The sequence below is a fragment of the Zeugodacus cucurbitae genome, chromosome 3 (assembly GCF_028554725.1).
Source record: "Zeugodacus cucurbitae isolate PBARC_wt_2022May chromosome 3, idZeuCucr1.2, whole genome shotgun sequence".
NCBI lineage: Eukaryota > Metazoa > Arthropoda > Insecta > Diptera > Tephritidae > Zeugodacus > Zeugodacus cucurbitae.
In genome coordinates this window covers 74,464,381-74,486,476 of record NC_071668.1, presented here as the reverse complement: position 1 = coordinate 74,486,476, position 22,096 = coordinate 74,464,381, and the positions used below count along the sequence as shown (strand labels likewise).

At 33.6% G+C, this 22,096-nt stretch overlaps 1 protein-coding gene and 1 long non-coding RNA gene across 3 annotated transcripts in view; one reads left to right on the top strand and one right to left on the bottom strand.

The window, feature by feature from the left end:
* The window catches only part of LOC105212034 (non-lysosomal glucosylceramidase), a 40,134-nt gene extending 18,533 nt beyond the window's left edge, over positions 1-21,601 (top strand). Inside the window, exons 2-11 of one of the 2 annotated variants that reach the window (XM_011183783.3) lie at positions 7,038-7,307; positions 14,877-15,394; positions 15,840-16,095; positions 16,176-16,298; positions 16,486-16,600; positions 16,663-17,032; positions 17,617-17,824; positions 17,892-18,132; positions 18,208-18,417; positions 20,882-21,601. In XM_011183783.3, the coding sequence (XP_011182085.2) occupies positions 7,038-7,307; positions 14,877-15,394; positions 15,840-16,095; positions 16,176-16,298; positions 16,486-16,600; positions 16,663-17,032; positions 17,617-17,824; positions 17,892-18,132; positions 18,208-18,417; positions 20,882-21,073 (2,503 nt within the window). In that variant the 3' untranslated portion in view covers positions 21,074-21,601. Of the gene's footprint in view, positions 1-7,037; positions 7,308-14,831; positions 15,395-15,839; positions 16,096-16,175; positions 16,299-16,485; positions 16,601-16,662; positions 17,033-17,616; positions 17,825-17,891; positions 18,133-18,207; positions 18,418-20,881 lie in introns of both variants that reach the window. The other variant, XM_029040048.2, reaches the window with a different exon arrangement.
* Positions 8,923-18,024, bottom strand: LOC114803978 (uncharacterized). Its single transcript, XR_003752286.2, has 4 exons — positions 17,884-18,024; positions 16,184-16,320; positions 13,288-16,103; positions 8,923-12,948 (listed from the first exon to the last, which is right to left on the bottom strand). It is a non-coding gene; the product is annotated as an uncharacterized LOC114803978 (long non-coding RNA).
* Positions 21,602-22,096: the final 495 nt, after the last annotated feature.

The following is a 22,096-nucleotide window of genomic DNA, read 5'->3' as shown; positions in this document are numbered from 1 at the left end:
AAAAAAACTATATCTCTGAATCAAATTCGAGCTAAATTTTATGTATAATACTTTCTTGACATTCTGATGTTACGGATTTAGATTCCATCTTTTTCGTTCACAATATATAAATGAAGAACCAATGAAGATATTGGAATAAAATTTTGCTCAAATACTGCATTAGAGGTGTGTCATCGCTCATTAAAAAATTGTTCAAATCGGAGTATAAAATTTCAAGGCCCCTGATATGGAACATGGGGATCCCAGTGCTTGTGGCTATTTTTTTACCGAAAATCCCTCAGAAATTCTAAAGAAATTCAAATTTTCCTATATAATGGTGTGACTCTGTCCCTAAAATTGACAAAATCGTGTGTATACTACCTTTAGCTCCCACATACCTCATATATGTGTTTTCCAACTTCCAGTGGACTTTATACCGTTTAAATTGGTTAATATGTCAGATATTAAGGCAGTAGTCTGTTTTACAGGCTTCAAAAAATCGTTTTTTTGTTTTGTTTTAAATCTCTTCCAAAACTATTCAAGAATATGTCTTTAAAATTTCAGAGGCCAATTCGACATATTTTCGAAGCTAGAGCAGTTTTAGTGGCCGAGCGTCGAGCAGGTGGGAATACTCAAGCAGACCTTTTAAGCGCGTTTTCTCGAGTTTTCATTTTCACAAGTGTTAGAAAACGGTGCTGGCGATAGCAAACATAATATATGTCCGAACGAAAAAAAAAACAAAGTGATCTAGTCTTCAGTATTAAATTATCTTCTATTTCAACTAAAAAAGTTGGACAAAAGTATTATTTAAACTTAAAGTCAATTTTTTTTTCTTAAAAATTCTCCATCACCGGCCCCGATTTACAAGTGCAGACTCCAGGCGCTCCAGAAAAATACTTACAACTTTGAAAAAATTTCAATATTTTTTTAATAATAAATATTGTTTTTAAGTATTGTGTTATAGTACACTATTGTCTTAAAATTCCGTTTACCGCAATCATTTCCTTCCCTTTCAAAAAAAATTGCTAAAAAACGCTTTTTTTCGGCTTCTAAAGCAGACTACTGCCTTAATGTAATTAAGCGTGTAGCCTTGGGTATAATGTTGCTTGGTGAAGAAAATTTCTGAAAACGGTCTAGGACTTACCCCAGCCCCCACATAATATAGACTTTATGCCGAATATACGAGAAGAATTGTGTTTTATCTTACTAAAATTAAATAAATAAATTTCTAGTTCGGTTTCACCCGAGCTTAGCCCTTCCTTGCTTGTTTTGTTTATATTTATTTTTTTTTATTCCATTATTTTTATTTCCTCATCTAATAAATTAATTATTTATTATATTTACATATTTTGTTTTTATTTTTTTGTTTTATTAGGTTACTAAAAACTTAAAAATTTTCTTCCAGAGCCCATATTTTCAACCAATAAATGCCAGCACTACCATTTCAACAAACAATGACCCCTAAAGCGGTAGTTGTGCTGAACCTCTAATTAGTCAGAAAATACAGAAACGTCACAAAGTGTTGAGCTTATCATTCATTACAAAGCGTCAAAAAGAAAACGCAAATATAATTCATGCTTTTAAATAAATTGACGCGAGCGTGTTCAAAAAGTGACTTAATTAATGTACGGAGCATACAATTAGGCGCTAAAACGCACTCAAGCCAATAGTGGTCATGCAAATTTAAGCTTGACGGCTTTTAGGCGCTATAAGCTGACAGGAGGGAGTACATTAATTACATTTTATTTTATTTTTCGTTTTAAGAAATGTTGAACTCGCCGCTTTTATATACCTTTCATAACAAACCACGCCCGATTCTCACTTCCAACGACTCCTTAATATATCTACCCTTGTATAGATGTGTATACATGGTTGGCTAGTAGACACTTCCTGCTGTGTTAATTTTTTACTGTCGTCATAACGGCACCTAAAGCCTGCACTGCGTATCCTTTGTAGCAATGTTATACTCACCATCTGCACCAATTAGCGTCGCTACACACGCTTCCCGCCGCTTTTGTCTATCACTCGCATTGAATTAAGTGAAAAACACTTGTGACAAGTGCTTCTTAATGCCGTTTCAGTCGTAGCAGCGCCCTTTTCTCGATTGCCAATCGCTCAGCAACGTCAACGATGATGACTCGTGCAGAGGCTTGAAAAAATGTCGCTGACATTTGCACATTTGTTTTGAGGACTTGGTTTATTTTTTCCTGCTTTGCATATTTTTCCATATTCATGTATATTTATAGGCAGCGTTGCATTTACAGAGTTGTGGGTTGGGCTAATTTATTCTGTGTAAATGTAGCTGTGTATAGCTTTCGAGACTGTCTCTGAGTATTTAACAAACTTTGTAATGATTTATGATTGCATTGCTGATAAGAAAATATTTATTTTTAATTTTCTAGTGAATTTAATATAAAACTTGAAATCTTAGTTTTGATAACCTTTTATAGCCAAAGTCACGATTGCCAAGTGCATTTACGTGACTATTCATGGATTTTCCGCACTTTTGCGAACTTTGATTGATTACCAGTTCGTTGAGAAATTTTAACACAATTTCAATTAATCGCTTGGGTGAAAGGCGTTACAAATGCATTTGCAGTGATTGTGTTGCTAGAGATACAAAATTAAGAATGTACATATATATGTGTATATACTATATTTTAACGCGAAGTAGACTTACGTTGACAGACTTTTATCGATTGCCGCCTGTGTGTGGTTAAAATTATGAATGAAGTCGACGAGTAATCTTTTTTATTGACGTCGAAATTTATTAATCAGTCTTGTTTTACAGTAAATCGATTTAGCTCTAGTTCTTCTTTAATTATACCTAACAACTATTGGGTTTCAATCTGACTTAATAACGCGCCTTCTATAGCCTCGCACACCAATTTTCGTCACTGTTTCGTCCACTTGGTTACTCCACTACAAACAAGGTCCACCTTTACGTATTTTACCACCAACTCTCACATCGAACACCTTCTTCGCTGCAGCGTCGTCATCCATCCTCTCATCATGACCAAGGCAGTATAGTGGATATTTATTCGCTGAACAATGTTAATGCAGTATAGCTCGTAAAGCTTGTCTTTTGTCCGGATACGATAGTCGTCGCCAATATGTTAAGGTTTTCTCTCGAACTCTCCAAGAGCCAACTCATTACTTTTGGGTGTACGATATCTGCGCTATACAGAAGCACGGGAACTAAGAGCGACTTGTAGATTCGTCCTAATTGCCTACTGAGCCCGTATTATCAGTGATTTATAACTGATGTTCTTCATTGAATCTTCAGGTTGGTATCATTATTGCTGTTGATGACGGTGCCAAGATGCAGCAACGTCTTCTTGGCTAAGTATCAAGACCATCGTTCTCGACTAAGAACCCAGGGTTCACTTCTCCACAAACGGTTTTTTTTTTGTCATCGTCAGAAAGCAGGTTAGAAAAGTACTATAGTAGATCTTGAAAAAACCGTAGTATTATATCAATTAGGGCAGTGAATCCATGTATATGAATGCAATTCAAAACAAAGAGAGTTTTCTAGCCTCTACAGATAACAAAAAAAGGAAAGCCTATTGGACTTCCAAAGGCGTCTTTATGTAATTCAAGTTTTTTCGGTGTACTCTATTCAGAAAGAATTTATGAGGAATCACTCATTTTTGCTGAGTTTTCTTTCATATTAAAGGCTGATTCGAACGAGTTTTTCTTGCACGTTTGATATTAAATGTTGAGATTTTCGGCTTCTTAGAAATTTTTGTTTATAACAAGTAAGGAAAGGCTAAGTTCGGGTGCAACCGAACATTTTATACTCTCGCAATTTATTGAAGAAATTTAACCAATACATATATGCGGAATAAAGCTCACCGTATTTTTGAAAAACCTATAATTAGGTATATGGGAGCTAGGAGAAGATACTTTTGAAAAACCTACAATGAGGTATATGGAAATGTTATGACCCGATTTTAATAATTTTTGGAACAGAGACACACTATTAGAAGAAAACAATTTCCTCTGAATTAAATTGAGATATCTGAGAGATTTACCCATATTTTCGGTTAAAATTTATCCTTAGGCGCTGAGTTCAACATGTTCGATATCTGGGGCCTTGAAAATGTATGGTCCGTTTTCGACAATTTTTTCAAAAGTTAAGCTAGAGATGATATGCACTAATTGTGTAAAGTTTTATTCCGTTATCTTCATTGGTTCCTTATGTTTACATTATAAAGTGAAGGAATAAGATGGATTTCAAAATTGAGTTATAAGGAAAGTAGTAGTGGTTGTGAACCGATTTCATTTTTTGTCCGTGTCATCAGGGTGTCAAGAAAATATTATATACCGATTTTCATTCGAATCGGTCGAGTAGTTCCTGAGATATGGTTTTTGACCCATAAGTGGGCGATGCCACGCCCATTTTCCATTTTTAAAAAAATCTGAGTACAGTTCCCTTCTGCTATTTCTTCTGCAAAATTTAGTGTTTCTGACGTTTTTCGTTAGTTAGTTAACCCACTTTTAGTAATTTCCAACCTAACCTTTGTATGGGAGGTGGGCGTGGTTATTATCCGATTTCAACTATTTTCATGGTGTGTGGTGGGGTATGTAAGAGAACCTACTGCAGAAAGTTTGGTTTATATAGCTTTATTAGTTTGCGAGTTAAATACAAAGAACCGATTTGTGGGCGGGGCCACGCCTAGTGCGATCCTTTATTCCAATTTTACTTTTATATCTTCATTTATGGCTTAGTTATGACACTTTATGTGTTTTTGGTTTTCGCCATTTTGTGGGCGTGGCAATGGTCCGATTCTGCCCATTTTATAACTTGTTCGTCTTATGGTGCCAAGGAATATTTGTGCCAAGTTTCGTCAAGATATCTTAATTTTTACTCAAGTTACAGCTTGCACAGCCGGATTTCAAATCTACTCGTCACCCTGATCACTTTGGTATATATGACTCTATATCTAACTCTTTTAGTTTTAGGTGTTACAAACAACCGTTATGTGAACAAAACTATAATACTCTCGTAGCAACATTTGTTGCGAGAGTATAAAAAGACTAAAGAATATTCTGCTTTATGTAAAATAAGAAAGGTCATCGAAACTCCTTGCCTTCATCATAAATATATAACTTTCATGTTTTATATTTTAACTTTCATGTTTTAACCAAAACGCTATTAAGAAATCTCAAACAGATCCAAGCTTAAATATTTCTAAAATATTGTTGACACCTTACATTACTAATTTAATGAAACAGTTACAAATTATTCACGCAACACCAAAATATTACTTATACGCCATGACAGCATGCTGAAATGCGAGTAAACTGTGAATGACTTCATCACTTAAATTAAGCACCGCTCTGACCGCCATTCCCATTCGTTTGCTCAAATGTAAATATGTCAACAATGTGTAATAATAATAAAAACAAACAAACATTTGCTTACCACTCGCACTTGAACTTGTGCATTTCTATGGCCTCCTCGTCTACGTAATGTTTTATGTAAATTATGTCATACACATCCGTGAATTTGTAATGCCACAAGTGGGTGTTTGTAGTGAGAAAGAAATCTGCACTTCCTCGGAAATTTCAGTGACCGTTAAGGGGTCGTGGTACTATGTAACTGAACGGCATTGCACTTGACGGCGCCGGTGTATGACGCCTGGTAGTAGGCAAAGCATATGAGTAGCAACACTGGCAGTATAAATTTATTTTCATTCAGAAATCACATAATTTAATACACTTTCACTGCGAGTTCTTTTCATCAACATTTTATGTCGCACAATTTGCAACATTTTAATCTTCTCCACTCGGCAGCCGAAATCCTTTAAGCAATATTTTGTGTTTATTTGGCTCGGCATTGCTCATAATTTATTTTTAACTGCATTTATGACATCATCTCACATTGGCAAGTTGCTTTATGACCACACGCTGGTACGCGCTTTCACTACATTTTCACTCCTTACCTCATTATCCTTCCCACTCACGGTGTAAGTGAGCGTATAAAAGGCGTTTTTGTGTACACTCTGGTGGAGCCTTTGTATATTGTAATGTGTTATATAACTTTGTACATACTCATACATATACCGGTTGTTACCATGGCGATCACTTTGGAGTTTATATACATATATATTTATATGGCTACATTTTGGGCTCGTATTTCAACTAATATTTATTTTGGTCTGTACTTTTCACCTACGCAGATTGCTTTAATTTATCATTAATGTAGAACTAAGAGTGTCTTTGAATTACCTTAAGTTCTTTAGTAGACTACTACTCCCAGAGAGGTACATTAAAAACTTGGCGGAGAGAAATTGAAACAGTCGCAACCCGGCAAATAATGTCAAACCTTCTGATTCCCAATCAATTTAGAGTAAATGCTGCTGAGTTGCCATTCCTTGGTCGCACCAAAAATCTGAGCCCGTTCCGATTACGTAGACCCGACTGTCGTAGGAACGGTTATTATCATCCGTTCTCGCTTCGCCATCAAATCAATCATTCCGATTTACACATAATTTTAAGTAAATCTGCGAAGTTGACATTCCTTGGTCGGAAACCGAATCTGTTCTGAACACATAGACCCGACTGTCGTGGGAACGCCGTTATCCGTCTTTTCCTCATCAAATCTTCCGATTTCCAAATAATGTCAGGTAGTGTTGATGAGTTGACAATTCCTTGGCCGGATAAAAATCCGAGTCAGTTCCGGTTACGTAGACCCAACTGTCGCGGGAACGGCTGTTATCATTCGTCCTCGCTTCGCTTCAAACCTTCCGATATCCAAATAAATTGGTAATGGGCGGACCGGATCCGAGCCCATTTCGATTAAGTAGACCCCATCGCCCTCGCTTAGGAGTTGACATTCCTTGGTCGGACACAAATTCGAGTCCGTTCCGATTATGTAGACCCGACTATCGTGTGAACGGCAGTTATCATTCGTCATCGCTTCCCCATCATATATTAATTCGTCCATATTTGGAGCCTTATAAATTGTGGATTGGGGTCATATATGTAGAGTTAATTTAATTCATTTATGGAAATTTCTTATAAAATATATATTTCATTCATTCATTTCACAGATATTCCGCCTACTATTGGAAGGTGTCGCGCGAGAATCGCCGCTGCTACATGGACTATTATTACACGGAGAATAGCAAGCAAATTTATGGTGTACCCTTGGGCGGTATTGGTGGTGGTACCATAGGACGTGGCTTCGCGGGCGAATTTTGTCGCTTTCAAATGCGTCCCGGCATGTATGAGTACAATGTGGTGCAGGCGAATCAGTTCATCGTGACAATCAAAGACGCCAAGAATTGCACGATATTTCAGAGTTTACTCTCGAAACTCAGGTAAGTGTCAAGCCGTAATAATTTTCCGTAATAAAATGAAAGTGAATTTAAGTAAAATGCATGTGCTGTAACTAAATCGCCTGTATCCTTTAAATCCACTAACCTTGGTGAGCTACATACCTCAAACCTGACATGAAATTGTGTACTTTTATGTAATCATCGGTAATGTTTCATTGTTGAACTGTATTTGATTTGACCTCAATTTGTGCTGTAATCCTACTGACATATCCACACACACATTTCCTATTTACTCACATGTTTACGGCAGTGTATGTATGTATACGAATTCTAAATCCATTAAGCCATTTGAACATGTTATCACACTTTTTTGTTTTTTTTTTGTTCGTCCACATTTCCTGTCACGATTTGTCACCATTCGCCACTCGTGTCCGCTAAGTAATTGTGTTTTTGTTTTGTATACACATAAGTTTGTTAATATTGTTTGTATTTATTTGTCGTGACTTGACGTCCTTATCGTCACATTGCATGTGCCACACACTCCTCTTAGTACAACTTGTCTGTCAACTATTTGTTTTCAATCGAAGTCATCACGTTTTCCATATAATTTTCGTATTACAACAATGTTGTAATGTTGTTAAAAATCACACAACTTTAAGCGTAAATAGTTTACATATTTTCCCCTACATTGTATTCTATTTATTTGTTTGTTGTTCTACTTTTGCCACCATACAGTCGTACAATTCAATTTAAGCGCATAAAAAATGAAACTCTAGTGTTCGTAGCGTGAAACCTAACCTCAAATGCACTTGAAAAGCTTGATGCAGTACATACATATGAATTTTATCGCCACTTCAACCTTCTACTTTTACTCCTGTTCTCCAACATTTTTATTTAAATTATTTAAAAATGTAATTTCTGTTGATTGCGTGTAAGGTGAGCGCGAAATGTCCTTAAAATTTTAACGCGTTGGTGTAAATTATATCGTTTGGTGTAATAATAACTATATTGTGCTATAGTAATATTGTCTGGGCGTTACTGTAATGGTTCGGTTTACCTAAACAAAAATTTTAATGTTTGTCTTTGAAATGTTTTAAATATAATATGAGTATATGTTTATTATTACTTGAAAGGAAGATATTTCGAAATCAAATTTTTATAAAATTATTCTTTTTCAAAGTTTCACCAACACAAATTAAGTTTAAAATATTTCAGAATGTTAAAAGAATCAATGTGGACTAATAGCATTTTCGTACAGGAGTTAATTGATCAATTAACCGACCTTTAGTCAATTAAAACGCTAATTTAAATCGATTTACCATACAAAATAAAAATCTTATTTAATTATTAGGTCTACAACTTTGCTTCCGCCGTTTTCCAATAGATGTCTCTAGGGTCAAGCACTGGTCGATTAAATCGATTTTTTTTATATCGATATTGGACATTTGTGTCAACATTAACCCAACAAAATATTTGTAGAGATCTGTTTGCATCCCAAACTTATTCTCAATTGAAAATGTCACTTTTTGAGCCGAATTCTCGACATTTGCGGGAAATTTTGATTTTCTTTTTTAATTCCAAGAAAAGTGCGGCTGAGGCTCAAACGACATTTGTAACCGTTTTTATACAAAACAAAACTTAAATTTACAAAAACATCTGCGGTTTGTTGGCTACGCTGTAAATTTGGCAGTGTTATTGATAAAATATCAATCAGCTGATGATTTTTAATAGAATTAGAACAAATAAAAATGCAATTACGAGTAACCTTTCAGAAATAAGTTTACCGATTTTAGAATTAAACTGGTGTTATTTGTAGAATGACAAAAGCCCAATTAGACTTACCATCTAACACAAGGATTTTTGAGTAGCAGTTCTCTGCAATTACCCCATAAGAAATATGTAGATGTTGTCTTAAAAAAGTTTCGTATTTGTTTAAATGAAGCCAACAGATTTCACCAACAGTTGAATATTATTAATGTATTCAAGAAAAAACGCATTCAATTGCCTATTTTTTTTCATTTTATCAAGTTCTTATGAACAGAAAAAATTCTATAACAATTGATCGTTGATCGAGACTGATCGGGCTGTGAGAAAGGCAAAAACTGGTTTCTCAAATATGTACTAAGTTAATTTGGCTGTGCGAAAAGGCTATGAAGTATTTCCCATTATGAGATTTTTTAATATTTATCACAACATATTAAATCATAGAAAAGTTTTTCATTTTATTTTCACTTAAACCTAACTACATTTCCTACCAAATATTAGCCGGAATAGTAAGCGATTAATTAAGGAGTTTCGTGGCTTCAAAAATCGATTTTTTGTGTTTTGTTTTTTTGGCTTATTAATTTCTACAACATCTCAAGAATATTATCCACATTTTCAAGTCGATCCGAATAATAGTTTCGAGGATACTTAGGAAGTGTGCGGTGCAAGTCAAGTGTTATATTATTGTTACTTAAGGGGTTATATACAGTTAGAATTATCAAAAAATCGATTTTTTTATTTCATTTTCTTAATGTACATATATTTAAGAATACACACAGAAAATTTTATATCGTTCCGGTGAATATTTTCAAAGTTACAAGCAAATTTGAAAAGGCGTTTCAGAGCGCTTGGAAGTACAAGGTCCGAGCGGCAGCGCGTTTTTCTCAAAATGGTGTTTTCAAAGTCGGTGACCAACATTACTCGAAAACGGCTAGACCGATTAGTCTCAAAATTTAACACGACTTTCTTAAATATATTTTTTAGTAATCAATCGAAGATTTTTTCTCTCCGATAAATATTTTTTTTATAAACGATTTTAGGCCGAAATTTCGGTGAAGAATCGATTTTTTTTTTTTGAGAAAACGCCATTTTTCAAAAAATTTTATTTTGCTTATTCCTACGATTAATTACTAGATTTAACATTATTTTAACGAAATCTGTTTGGTTTTTTAATTTCGGATGATCCAGTTCCGAGATATAGTGGTCACCGCAAAACGTCTTTTTTGAGAGGAGCTCCTGCAGATCAGCTGTAGCTCTTTTTCAAATAAATATTTTTACTAGTACTAAGTCTTAAAATACATTTAAAAGATACCATAATATGTGTATGAATATTTGGATCAATAAATTAAAAAGTTTTCTCAGAAAAAATTCTGGAAAATTCACTTTTTTTCGGCCGTCTAACTGTATATAACCCCTTAAAACTTGCATAGGTGTTCGAGATACAATTTACTCATGCTTGAACGAAGGATTTTTTTCTTTCAATTACAACTATTAAAAAAATGTCGAGCAAATTTGACCGACATTTTTATTTTTTTGGAAAAATATCTGCAAATATTCCAGTTTTTACTTTTTTTTCTTTCCTTCAGTCAAGCACGAAAGCAAGCAAGGTCTTACCTAAAACACTTATTTTATTTTTTTTTTTTTGATGATCCTGTCAGTAGTTATGCTGACAACGCGGACGTTCCATTTTTCCTAGGGGTCACCGGAAATGACGTAACAATGGATGAGTTTTTTTTTTTAATTTCAGAAATTATTCTTTAAATATGTATCTATAAGACAGAAAAAAGTTTGAATTAATTTAGTAATTTCTTACATAGAAAAGATTATTGAAAATAGGCCTTTTTTACCCGACAAAACCCCTGTAACCCCTTAATGTTATTTTGGGTGCATGACTAATATTACCTGTAAGCCTATTTATCAACATTACTGAATTTTATCTAAAAGATGAAGATGCAATACTCCTGAGTAAAATTTCCCTAACTGTGTCTTAATGCTATGCGACAAATTTTTGTTTGCCTGCCCTGGGATTATCGGTATTTGTGGGAACAATGTTCAATGCTTTTTAAACTTTCGAGGCTAAATGTCATTGAATATAATTTCAAGAAATGCTGTTTGCCTAAAAATAACATTTGGCTTACTAATTTCTCAAATGAAAAACATGCGAGTACATATGTATATACTATAATATATATATATATATATATATACACAACATACTTGCATATGTTGATAAGTAACTAACATAAATTCGGTAACACGCCCTGCCAAGACAAATAAAAGTTTCCACTATAATAAACGTGCCGGCACTAACAAAATTTTACAACATTTTCACTGATGGAAGTGCACATAAATTCATAGGTAAACCATGAATGTATACACATATGATTGTGTATATGGATTGGCACACCTAACAGCTATAAAAACTTGGTCACTCAATTAACGCTTTGAGGTCTTGCAACTCAACAAATGCAATGTTTACTTGCAATCGGACAAATAACAATATACAAATGCACAAAAATTATACGGTTTTATATACACGCCTTGGTATATCCATGCATAAATTTAAGACTACAATTTAGAGTATCGAAATTGTGAACTCTGAGTAAGTTTTTCGAGGCCGCCATAGCTGATTGTGCTAAGATTTTAATTTAATTTTCCGTTTGTTTCTTCAACTGCAACTCATTTCGTCAGATATATGCCTCTAGAATCCTTCGTAGAATTGTAACTCTTCGAAATATCCAAGGTTTCATTATCATTATCTTTTCTCCTTCAAAAGTCTTTCTTCTACTTCTTCTTATTCGGCATTACAACCGTAGGTCGGTCTGGGCCACGAACACAAAACTTCACCATTTACCTCTATCCTTTGCGAAAACACGCCAATTGTACATCCCAAATGCAGACAAGTCCTTACGCATTTGGCCCTTCCATTGGATGCGTGGTTGTCCCTGCTTCCGTTGTTCACCAATGGGTTCCGAATCACTGAATCATCTTCTTCCATACGAACGACATAGCCTAATCAGCGCATTCGTTAGATTTTTATACGCTTAACTATATCCATGTCGTCGTAGATCTCATACAGTTCATGGTTCCATCTTCTTCGGTACTCCTCGCTCATGCGGGCGACTCCAAAGATCTTGCGGAGAGCAGTTCTCTCGAATGTTTCAAGTACCTTCTAATCTCGGATTGTTCTCGTCCATGTTTTTGCGTCCTATAATAGGACGGGAATGATGGGAGACTTATAGAGCCTAGTTTTTGTTTGACGAAACTAACGAAACTGGTATCGAACGGCTCGAAGAGGTCTCATTTTGTTGGAGCTCTCGACGAACCAAAATCAAACTCTATAAGTCGCTCATTATTCCCGTCCTGATGTATAGCGCTTAAGAGTGAACGATGACGACCACAGACGATGGAACGATGAGCTGTACGAGTTATACGACGACATTGACATAGTTCAGCGAATAAAACGACAGCGGCTACGCTGGCTGGGTCATGTTGTAAGGATGGATGAAAACACTCCAGCTCTGAAAGTGTTCGATGCAGTACCCGCTCGAGGAAGCCGCGGAAGAGGACCACCTCCACTCCGATGGAAGGATCAAGTGGAAGGTGACCTGGCTTCACTTGGTGTTTCCAGTTGGCGCCAAAAAGCAAAAAAGGAGAAACGGGTGGCGCGCTCTGGTGGATTCGGCTATAATCGCTTAAGGGGGGAGCCTGTTTTAGAGGCTTCAAAAAATCTATATTTTCAAGGATTTTTTTTGGAAAGGAAAGAAATGTCTGATTGAAATGAAACTTTATTTGAAGAGTATTCTCAATTTTTTTTATTATTATACATTAGATATTCTTCATGTTTGAAGAAATTTACGGAAGCGCCTCGAGTGTGCAATTTCTGTGTGGCGGGCAAGATGCAGGTCGCAATTTTCATCTGAAACAAAAGAAATTTTTAATTTTCAATGGCGTAATTCCCAGGTGAACTAAGAAAATTCAACAATTTTTCGCAGATTAAAAAAAGGGCATTTAAAAAAAAAATTACTTTAAATCGTTTAAAAACCGGATTAATGTTAACTTTCTTAAGATATTTTAGGTTCACCTAGAATAGAGTTTAATTCCACATACAATGCATTTTGATTCGTTTCGGTAGGACGTTTACTTCCTCCTATCTCCTATGTTGCCCGTCAATTTGAAAAAATCATAAAAATGGAAATCCGAGAAATCGTGTGTCAAAGTTTTCGTTCACAAAAAATCGTAAATTTCTTGAACTTACCCTATTAATATGCTAATCAGCGATTCCTGCTCCTTATAACTGTCCTTCGGACTCTTCAAAAAATAGACAGTTAAGCTGTCTCGAAGGACCGTTAGTCCCTTTTTATTATAATATACATAATAGATATATGATATATATGATCGCCATCTTTCTCTTTTATAAAGCGGGCTCCAGGCGGTCCGGCCGCTCGTATACCTGCTCGACGCTTGCTCACTATTTCGTCTGTATCTCCGGAAATAATTCGAATTTTGTTCTGAAATTTTGTAGACATATTCTTGGATAGTTTAGGAAGTGATTTACGCAAAAATCGATTTTTTGAAGCCCCTGATGAAGGCTCCCCCCTTAAAACGGTTCCTACGCCAAATATATATAATAATTGTGCTTAACGTCATTCTACATAACCCTATGATTTTTGCAGGGATACCAAATGTAGACATGTTATCCCTATTGACATAGACAGCTTCTGTCAGTGCTATCGAAAGCGGATTTGAAGTCGGCAAAAATGTGATCTGCTTGTCGATAGTATTTGACGTATTGTAAAAATCTGTTCAGAATCCAGAAGTCATGCATAATCCTTCCAGAAGTCCTTAGCGATGCTTTCTTTTTAACGGCTATTACTGACGCCATTTGGTTCTTATAAAGCTCTCTTTCTTTACACAAATTCATAAGCTATATGGTATAATTAGTGAGAATAATAGCTATAATAGTCGATAATTTTTAGACCAATTAAAAAAAAAAAATTATACATTATAAGATTTATCAGCTGATTTAATATTAGAGCAGAATAATTATTGGGTCGTGTTGAAGTAAAAAATTTAAATTTAGTAAATATTTCCCATATGATTACGGAGCTATTCTTAAAATTGTATTTGTATGCTTGCACAAATTTATTTTGTTGGTAATTTTGTATTATTTCTTAATGACGATATGTGTTTGTTGTGTTATTTTGTTATGTTTGTTATGTAACTGCTACAAAATAAAAATTTAATTTGGAAAAAAAATATTACAAATCTTTTTTGCAAATGTATTCTTATTTGCTTTAATTTTATTGTATACCAAATTTTGTCTCTTTTTATATTTTATGCAAAAAAAAAACAAAAACACGTAAAAAATGTTTATGTGAACGCGCTTACATGCACATATAACTGCTATTCGAACTGTGAAACACTGTCTGGAACACTATGCTGACACCATCACCAACAATACACTTGTGCACTTTTATGCAAAACAAAAAACAAAACAAAAATTGGGAAAAAATTGAAAATTTCAAAATCGGCGGTAACGGAAAATTTCGAAAAACACACAAATTTTTTACACAATTATTTTATGCGAATTTTTATAATTATTATTTATGCAATCATCATATAAATTCGTCGCACACTCATGCAAATTTTATCATTCATCTCTCCTCCTCTCATCTCTGCACCACGCAAAATCGTCATTTACCATCAAACAAAACAACAAAAAAAAAAAACAAAAACGTGTCGCCACAACCTCCAATCCTCTCCGCTCCCACATCCAACCGTTCCGTTGCACACGTGCAGTCCCACTGACAGCGCCAACTCTCAATGTACTATGCCCAATTGCAGCAGTCGCTCCAAGCAGCCCTTAAACGCGTGGCACTCGAATATCGACGACTCGAAATGCTCGTATACGGGTCTGTATCCGCGCGCCTGGACTGAATATGATCTGACTGCGTACGGCGTGCGACTGATTTGTCGTCAAATTTCACCGGTCATACCGCACGACTACAAGGATTCGTGTCTACCTTGCGCCGTCTTCGTGTGGTCTGTGGAGAATGTTTGCGCGGAGGAGCGTAAGGTCTCCATAACGTTCACCTTCAAGAATGGCACTGGCACCAAGAAGCAGGACGCCGAGGGCGGCGCTGAGGCGATACTCATCACAGAGGGCAATGTGAAGGGTGTCGGCATACGACAGAAGATCGCTGGCATGCCATGCGCATACAATTTGGGTTGTCGTGTTTTGCCCGAAATCAGTATTACACGCTGCACGCAGTTCGATCCGTACGGCACGGGAGAGCAACTATGGTCCGAGTTGAAGGAGAATGGGCAGCTGAGTGAGAAGCATTGCGATGAGGTGTTGAAAAGTGAGTATGGTGTTGTTGTAAAAAGTGATTTTCGAGTATATTTTTTAAATAATTTTTTAATGAAAATTTTATAATTTCCAGTCTAAAATTAAGTTAGGTTAGGTTATGTCAAGTTCTTAAAGTTGTAAAATTAGCCTTAAAAAATTCGGATATTTTGAAAACTTTGTGTTACAGAAATATTTTTCAAAAAACATCTATAAAAATAATTTTCTTAGAAAAACATTATATTTAAAAAAATGTGTGGCAACCCTAGTACTAGTATATTTATGAATACGCTACATTCATTTCATTTTAAGTCATTTTCATATTGCATACTAATCCAAAAAAGGTGAAACAGTATTTTTCAAAATTATTTAACATATTTTTAGGCGCTTAATCACTTAAATTAATCTCTAACCTAATTATATATATTTTGAATATCTCAAACATTAATAAAACATTCCAGCTAAGGATCTCGGTGTTGCTTTATGCGCACAGGTGGCTGTCAAACCAAACTCTAGTCATGATTTAGAATTCGTATTAGCCTGGGATATGCCACATATACATTTTCCCAAGAAACTCAAGTCTTACACACGTTACTACACCAAATATTTCGATGCTTCCGGTGAAGCTGGTCCCAAGATATGCGAGTATGCATTGAAACACTACAGCAGTTGGGAGAAATTGATTGATGCCTGGCAGCGTCCGATACTCAATGATGAGTGAGTTACTAAAAATTATAAAAAAAAATATATTTAAAATTGATAAAATCTCTTAAAATAACAAAATATGTGTATTTCAGTGGCCTACCAGATTGGTATAAAAGCGCAATCTTCAATCAGCTCTACTTCATATCGGATGGTGGCACAATTTGGTTGACTTGTAATTCATCATTCGGCAAGGAGTTGAACTATGATGATCCAAGGTGGGTGGAAGAGATTTTTAGGCTTTATAACAATAGTTAAAATATTTTATTATTTGATATTTTGAGTTAATTTTTATTTTTTTTTTTTAATATTTTTTTTTATTTTTTCGTATTTATTATAATTATTTATATATTTTCACTATTATCTTATCAGCATTAATTCTAATTCATTTCTTAAATCTCACAGATTAGCTTACGGTCGCTTTGGTTACTTGGAGGGTCACGAATACCGCATGTACAATACATACGATGTACATTTCTATGCCTCATCGGCACTCTCGCACCTCTGGCCCAATTTGCAGGTGAGTTTTAAATATAATTTTTGTTTTCCACTTTTTAACAGCACTCCCTTTACTCGCCACAGGTTAGTCTGCAGTATGATATACGCGATGCCATCGATGTGGACTTACCCGATACGCGTAAAATGCTTTACGATGGCAAGATTCTGCCGCGTCACATTAAGAATTGTGTGCCACACGATCTCGGCGATCCCGATGAGGAGCCATTCACGCTCATCAATTGCTACAACATACACGACGTGAATCATTGGAAAGATTTGAATACGAAATTTGTATTGCAAGTCTATCGCGACTACTATGTGTTGAACGAGTTGGCACAGGCACAAGCGGACAATGCGAGTAAATTCAGTTCGATTGAGTTTATCGATAAGGATAGTTTGTATGAAATGTATACGCAGGATAATAAGCGTAAGAATTCGGCGGATGAGAAGCAGCGTGAGTGAATTTAATATTTGTGTTTTAAACTTTTAATATTTATTTTTTTAATTGAAATAATCATTTAATTTTTTCATCTTTATTTTTTTTTAAATTAATTTTTAATATTTTAACTTTTTTGAATTAAAAAATAATAAATAAATAAATAAAATAAAAATAATAATTATTTAATTTTGTAATTTTTTTTATTAGTTTTTTTACTTTTAAAAAATTTAAAAACATTAATTTTAATTTAATTTAATTTAAAAAAAAATTTATTTTATGATTTTTTTTAATAATTTAATTATTTATTTTAATTTTTTGTTATTTATTTTCTTAAATTAAATTATCATTTCATTTTTTTATATTTATTTTTTTATTAATTTTTAATATTTTAATTTTTTTAGTTAAAAAAATTTATTATTATTTTTTAGTTTTTTTTTTGTATTTTTTTTTTATTTATATTTTTTTTAATTTAAATTTTTTTTTGTTTTTTTTTTAATTATTTTATTTTTAATTATTTTTAATTAATTTTTTTTCAAAGCTTTTCTTTAACTTCAAATATAATGTGTTTTATTTATCATTCCAATTTCTTTACTACACAGAAAATCGCAAATCGGCTTCTTTGTACATCAATGAAACTAACGGTAAAGTTTATCTAATGGACGCCATGGCTTATCTGAAAGCAATGTATCCCGCATGCAAAGCGATTATGGAGCGCACCATTGAATATGACAAGGACAACGATGGACTAATTGAGAACACGAAAATGCCCGATCAGACGTACGACACTTGGGTAATGGACGGACCAAGGTAAATAGCAAATCTTACGTATATATTCCAATTTTCTATAAATTTACTCTTTAATTTACCTTTTAAGCGCCTATTGTGCTGGCTTGTGGCTTGCTGCCCTGCAAACGATGTCCGTTATGGCTACACTGCTGGATCAGCCGAACGACTGCTTACGCTTTCAGGACATTTTGGAGCGCGGCAAGCATTCATTGGAGGAGAAATTATGGAATGGTAGCTACTACCGGTTCGATATGCATCACAAGGACACGGTGATGGCCGATCAATTGTGTGGACATTGGTATCTGAAAACGTGCGGTTTCGATTATGAGGTGAGCTTAATTGATTTAACACTTACCACTATTAAAAACTACTGTTTTTTCCTTTTTTTGTTTCAATTGACACAGATTTATCCGAAGGAGAATGTACGCAAAGCCTTAAAGCAAGTCTACCAACACAATGTTATGGGTTTCAATGGGGGCAATATGGGCGCTGTTAACGGTTTCATTGTAAATGCGGATCCTGAAAAGCCAGGACACGTGGACTATACAACACTACAGAGTGAAGAAGTATGGCCGGGTGTGACATTCGCTTTAGCCGCCACCATGATACAAGAGGTAAGTGATATGATAATATACATGTTTGTTTACAATGAAGTGAAGGTCAGTAGAAACGAAACCCTTTTATGTGATATGAAAAAATAATTGAGTCCTACTCATTTACTAGTATTATATTTTATGAGAGTAGGGCATTATGTGATGTTTTTGACTTGCTGCGCTTAGTTTGTTTTATTTTAATTAGTTGTTGAATAAAAAAGTTAGGTTAAGTTAGGTAAAACATTAGTTAATAAGTAATTGAAGAGCAGCCGGAATATAAAACAGGATTCGTGCACACATTTAGTAGGTTAATCTGGTCGAGAAGTCGGAAAGCAAATGTCTGCATACTTCTGGAACAACTAGTCCGGAAAAATGGTATTTTGTTGAACAAAATATTTGAGAATTTTGAACGGAATATGGTAATACGGCAATACAATTCGACATTAACAACAACATTAAAACTATTCGACAAAAAAAAACAACACTTTATGAACGTAAGGACAACAAGCGAGGCAAATGGACGTCAAGGACTATGGATAACAACCAAAGGAACTCAGTTACATACTCGTCTATATGTAAAAATGAAATAAAATAAATTTCCATAGATTTTAAGTTATTTTAAAGCTTCAGAAGTAACTTAAATTCGTAGCAAGTCAAAAACGTTGCACAAAAAAATATTTAGTTTAGGCATAATCACATAAAATAACAGTAAATGAGGGGGATGTCGTTGTTTTTTTTGTTGCCTAAAAGGGTTCTGTTTCTTCTGACAAATCGAAAGGGGGAGGAGGGTTGACGATTTTTCTTTTTTGACACTAGTGTGCATTTTGTCAAACACCCTGGCCCTCTTTCGCCGCAATGGTCGCGCACAAAAATGCATAAGATACTTGAAAAAATCAAAAAGCGTAATTTTCATGCATTTTTATTGAGCTACACAAAATTATGGTTTTTTTTAAGGGATATTTTTGTGGTTTTTTTTACACATTTTTACATTATTTTATATTATATTATTTTTTGCATTAAATAAAAATGTATTAAAGCAATTGAAATGTGTTTTCTTTTCCTACAAATTGTTTTTTTTTTTTTTTTTTGGCTGATATGAGATTAGATTTTAATTTAGAATAGTTTGAAAATATCTAAAATCTGAAATCTATCTAAATGGTTTTTGAGGTAAATATTTGACGGGTTTATATTCGGCTAAGAGATTTTCCTAAAAAATAGTATGTGTTCGATATTTCGATGCCAGAATTGTTAGGCATTTTTGTAAAATAAATTTATTATTTTTATTGGGATCAAATTCAGGGGTATATGAGGAGCACTACTACCCTACAATCTACTAAATGTTCGACTCAGCCCACCAGCTCAGAAGATCCATAACAGATTAAGAAAATTAAAAAAAAAACTACAAAATAAAGCTTATAATTACAGCAGTAGTAAATGAAAAATGAACTCGTGGAAAAAATATTCTAAATAAAATATTTTCATTGAAGAAATTTGGAATAAAATGGATATAAACGGACGGACAGACACCTGAACTGATAAAATACATATAGTGTAAGGCCAGTTGTTGTTGTAACAGCGTCAGAAAATATTTTTCAATTACTTTTGAAAAATACTGTCGAGTTGACAGATCATCTGTCATGTTCATCCCTTAAAATTATTGAAAAATATATTCTGCCGCTACAACAACAACTGTAATGCTCAAAATTGTGTTAAAAAACCACAAATAATTATTTAATTTGTTACCTAAGAAATGAAGAAATTTTATAAAATTTTGGTAGAATCAAAAATTAACATGAAAACTCTATTTTCGACATTTTCAAGTTTCGAATCTATTTTTGTGCGCGACGTGCAAATATAGCTGAAACCTAAAGACTAAAGATTATATATATTAAGTATGACAATTAATTTATAAAATTATAATTATAAATAATATGTAATGATGGTAATAAATAAAATTAATATAGATATAAGAATATAATAAAAATAGACACACACAAATAAAAAAAATTAATTATAATATTAAATAATATTAAAAATTGTTTAAATGATTTGCGTTGCTAAAGAGATGAACAATACTTTGGTGAAAGTTTTTAAAATTAATTCATTTGCAACCCATAATAATATAATATTATATAATGCCTATCAGCTGAGATGTAATAAATTTTAGAAAATTATTTTTTATTTAAAATCAGATTGCAAAAAATGTTGGATAAAATAAGGATAATATTGTTTTTTTTTAACACATTTAAGCGAAAAAATAGAAAATAAAAATAAAAAAATTTTAATATTAAAAAATATTTTTAAAAATGTTGATGCACGTAAAAGCTTTAACACAACTTTTAAAATTCATAATTTAATTCGAAAATAATTTCAATATTTTTTTAATTCAAAATCTAATTTGAAAATAATTTCAATATTTTTTTTTAATTAAAAATCTAATTCGCAAATAATATTTAATTTTCTTTTCATCCCTTATCATTTACAGGGCATGTTTGAGGAGGGCTTCCAAACTGCCGGTGGCCTCTACAAGACACTCAGCGAACGGATTGGCATGAATTTCGAAACGCCCGAAGCACTATACACCGAAAAGCATTACCGTTCAATCGGTTATATGCGACCGCTAAGCATTTGGTCCATGCAAGTGGCCTGGGAGCGAAGAAAAGCGCTACGTGATTAAGACGACCAATTGACGAAAGGATTTCATTAATGATTAACGCAAGCGTAGAAGAAGAAAATATTTAGCTGGTTTTTTATAATTTGAGCATATGTATATGATGAAGTATACTATAATACTCTCTGCATGATGTTGCATTGAAAGCGCAAGAAAATTAACGTTAATTTGCAATTAATTATTTATTAATTAATGGCATTAAGCTTAGAAGGAAAAGTACAAGTTGTTAAGCTTATTGTAATGTGTTTTCCATAAAAGTGAAGACACGACTTTTTAACACAATTTTAATTTACTATTTACTAGAAAGAGAACACAAACTGTATTTATTTAAAAATATATTGGCTAGAACACGCTTAAAGTACCAAAGATTGACAGGGGTAGTGCGGGTGGGACATAAATAAAAAATGTTTAATGTAAAACAACAAGCACAAGATTTGTTATTTATATAAAGATAAATGAGAAAAAAAATAAATAAAAGTGATGACAGTTTCATTAGCTATACGAAAGTACAAAGTGTACGGAACTAAAGGAATTTAGAGAATTCTTGCACTTGTTGAAAATGAGCTTACGATTTATATATCGTCAATATTTGTATGCATTATATAATAAGTGTATATGTGTTGTTAATGTCACAAAGAATTTAGAAGAAAAGAGTAAAGCGCCTAATTTTCGAAATTTGTTATGGAAATTGTATTATTTACTAATTTAAGATTTGACATATATATTGATTTGTTAAAAATTCACTTTTTGTAACCGGCAAGTTGGACAATTCGTTGCGATTTAAAAGAGACCTCAGATCTCAAGAAAAAGCACGCTAGGAGGAAACTTATATAAGAAGAAGAAACTTAAATAACTGTTACTACAATAACAACAAGGTATTTTTCTCCTAGATATGGTCTATTTTATAACAAAAGACAATCGTTCTACAAAAATTTTATCGAAAAGTTAGAAGACCACTATAAGGGCTTATCGCCTTCGACATGCAATGACTCATTTTGAAATCAAAATTTTAACAAAAATTTGCGTTTT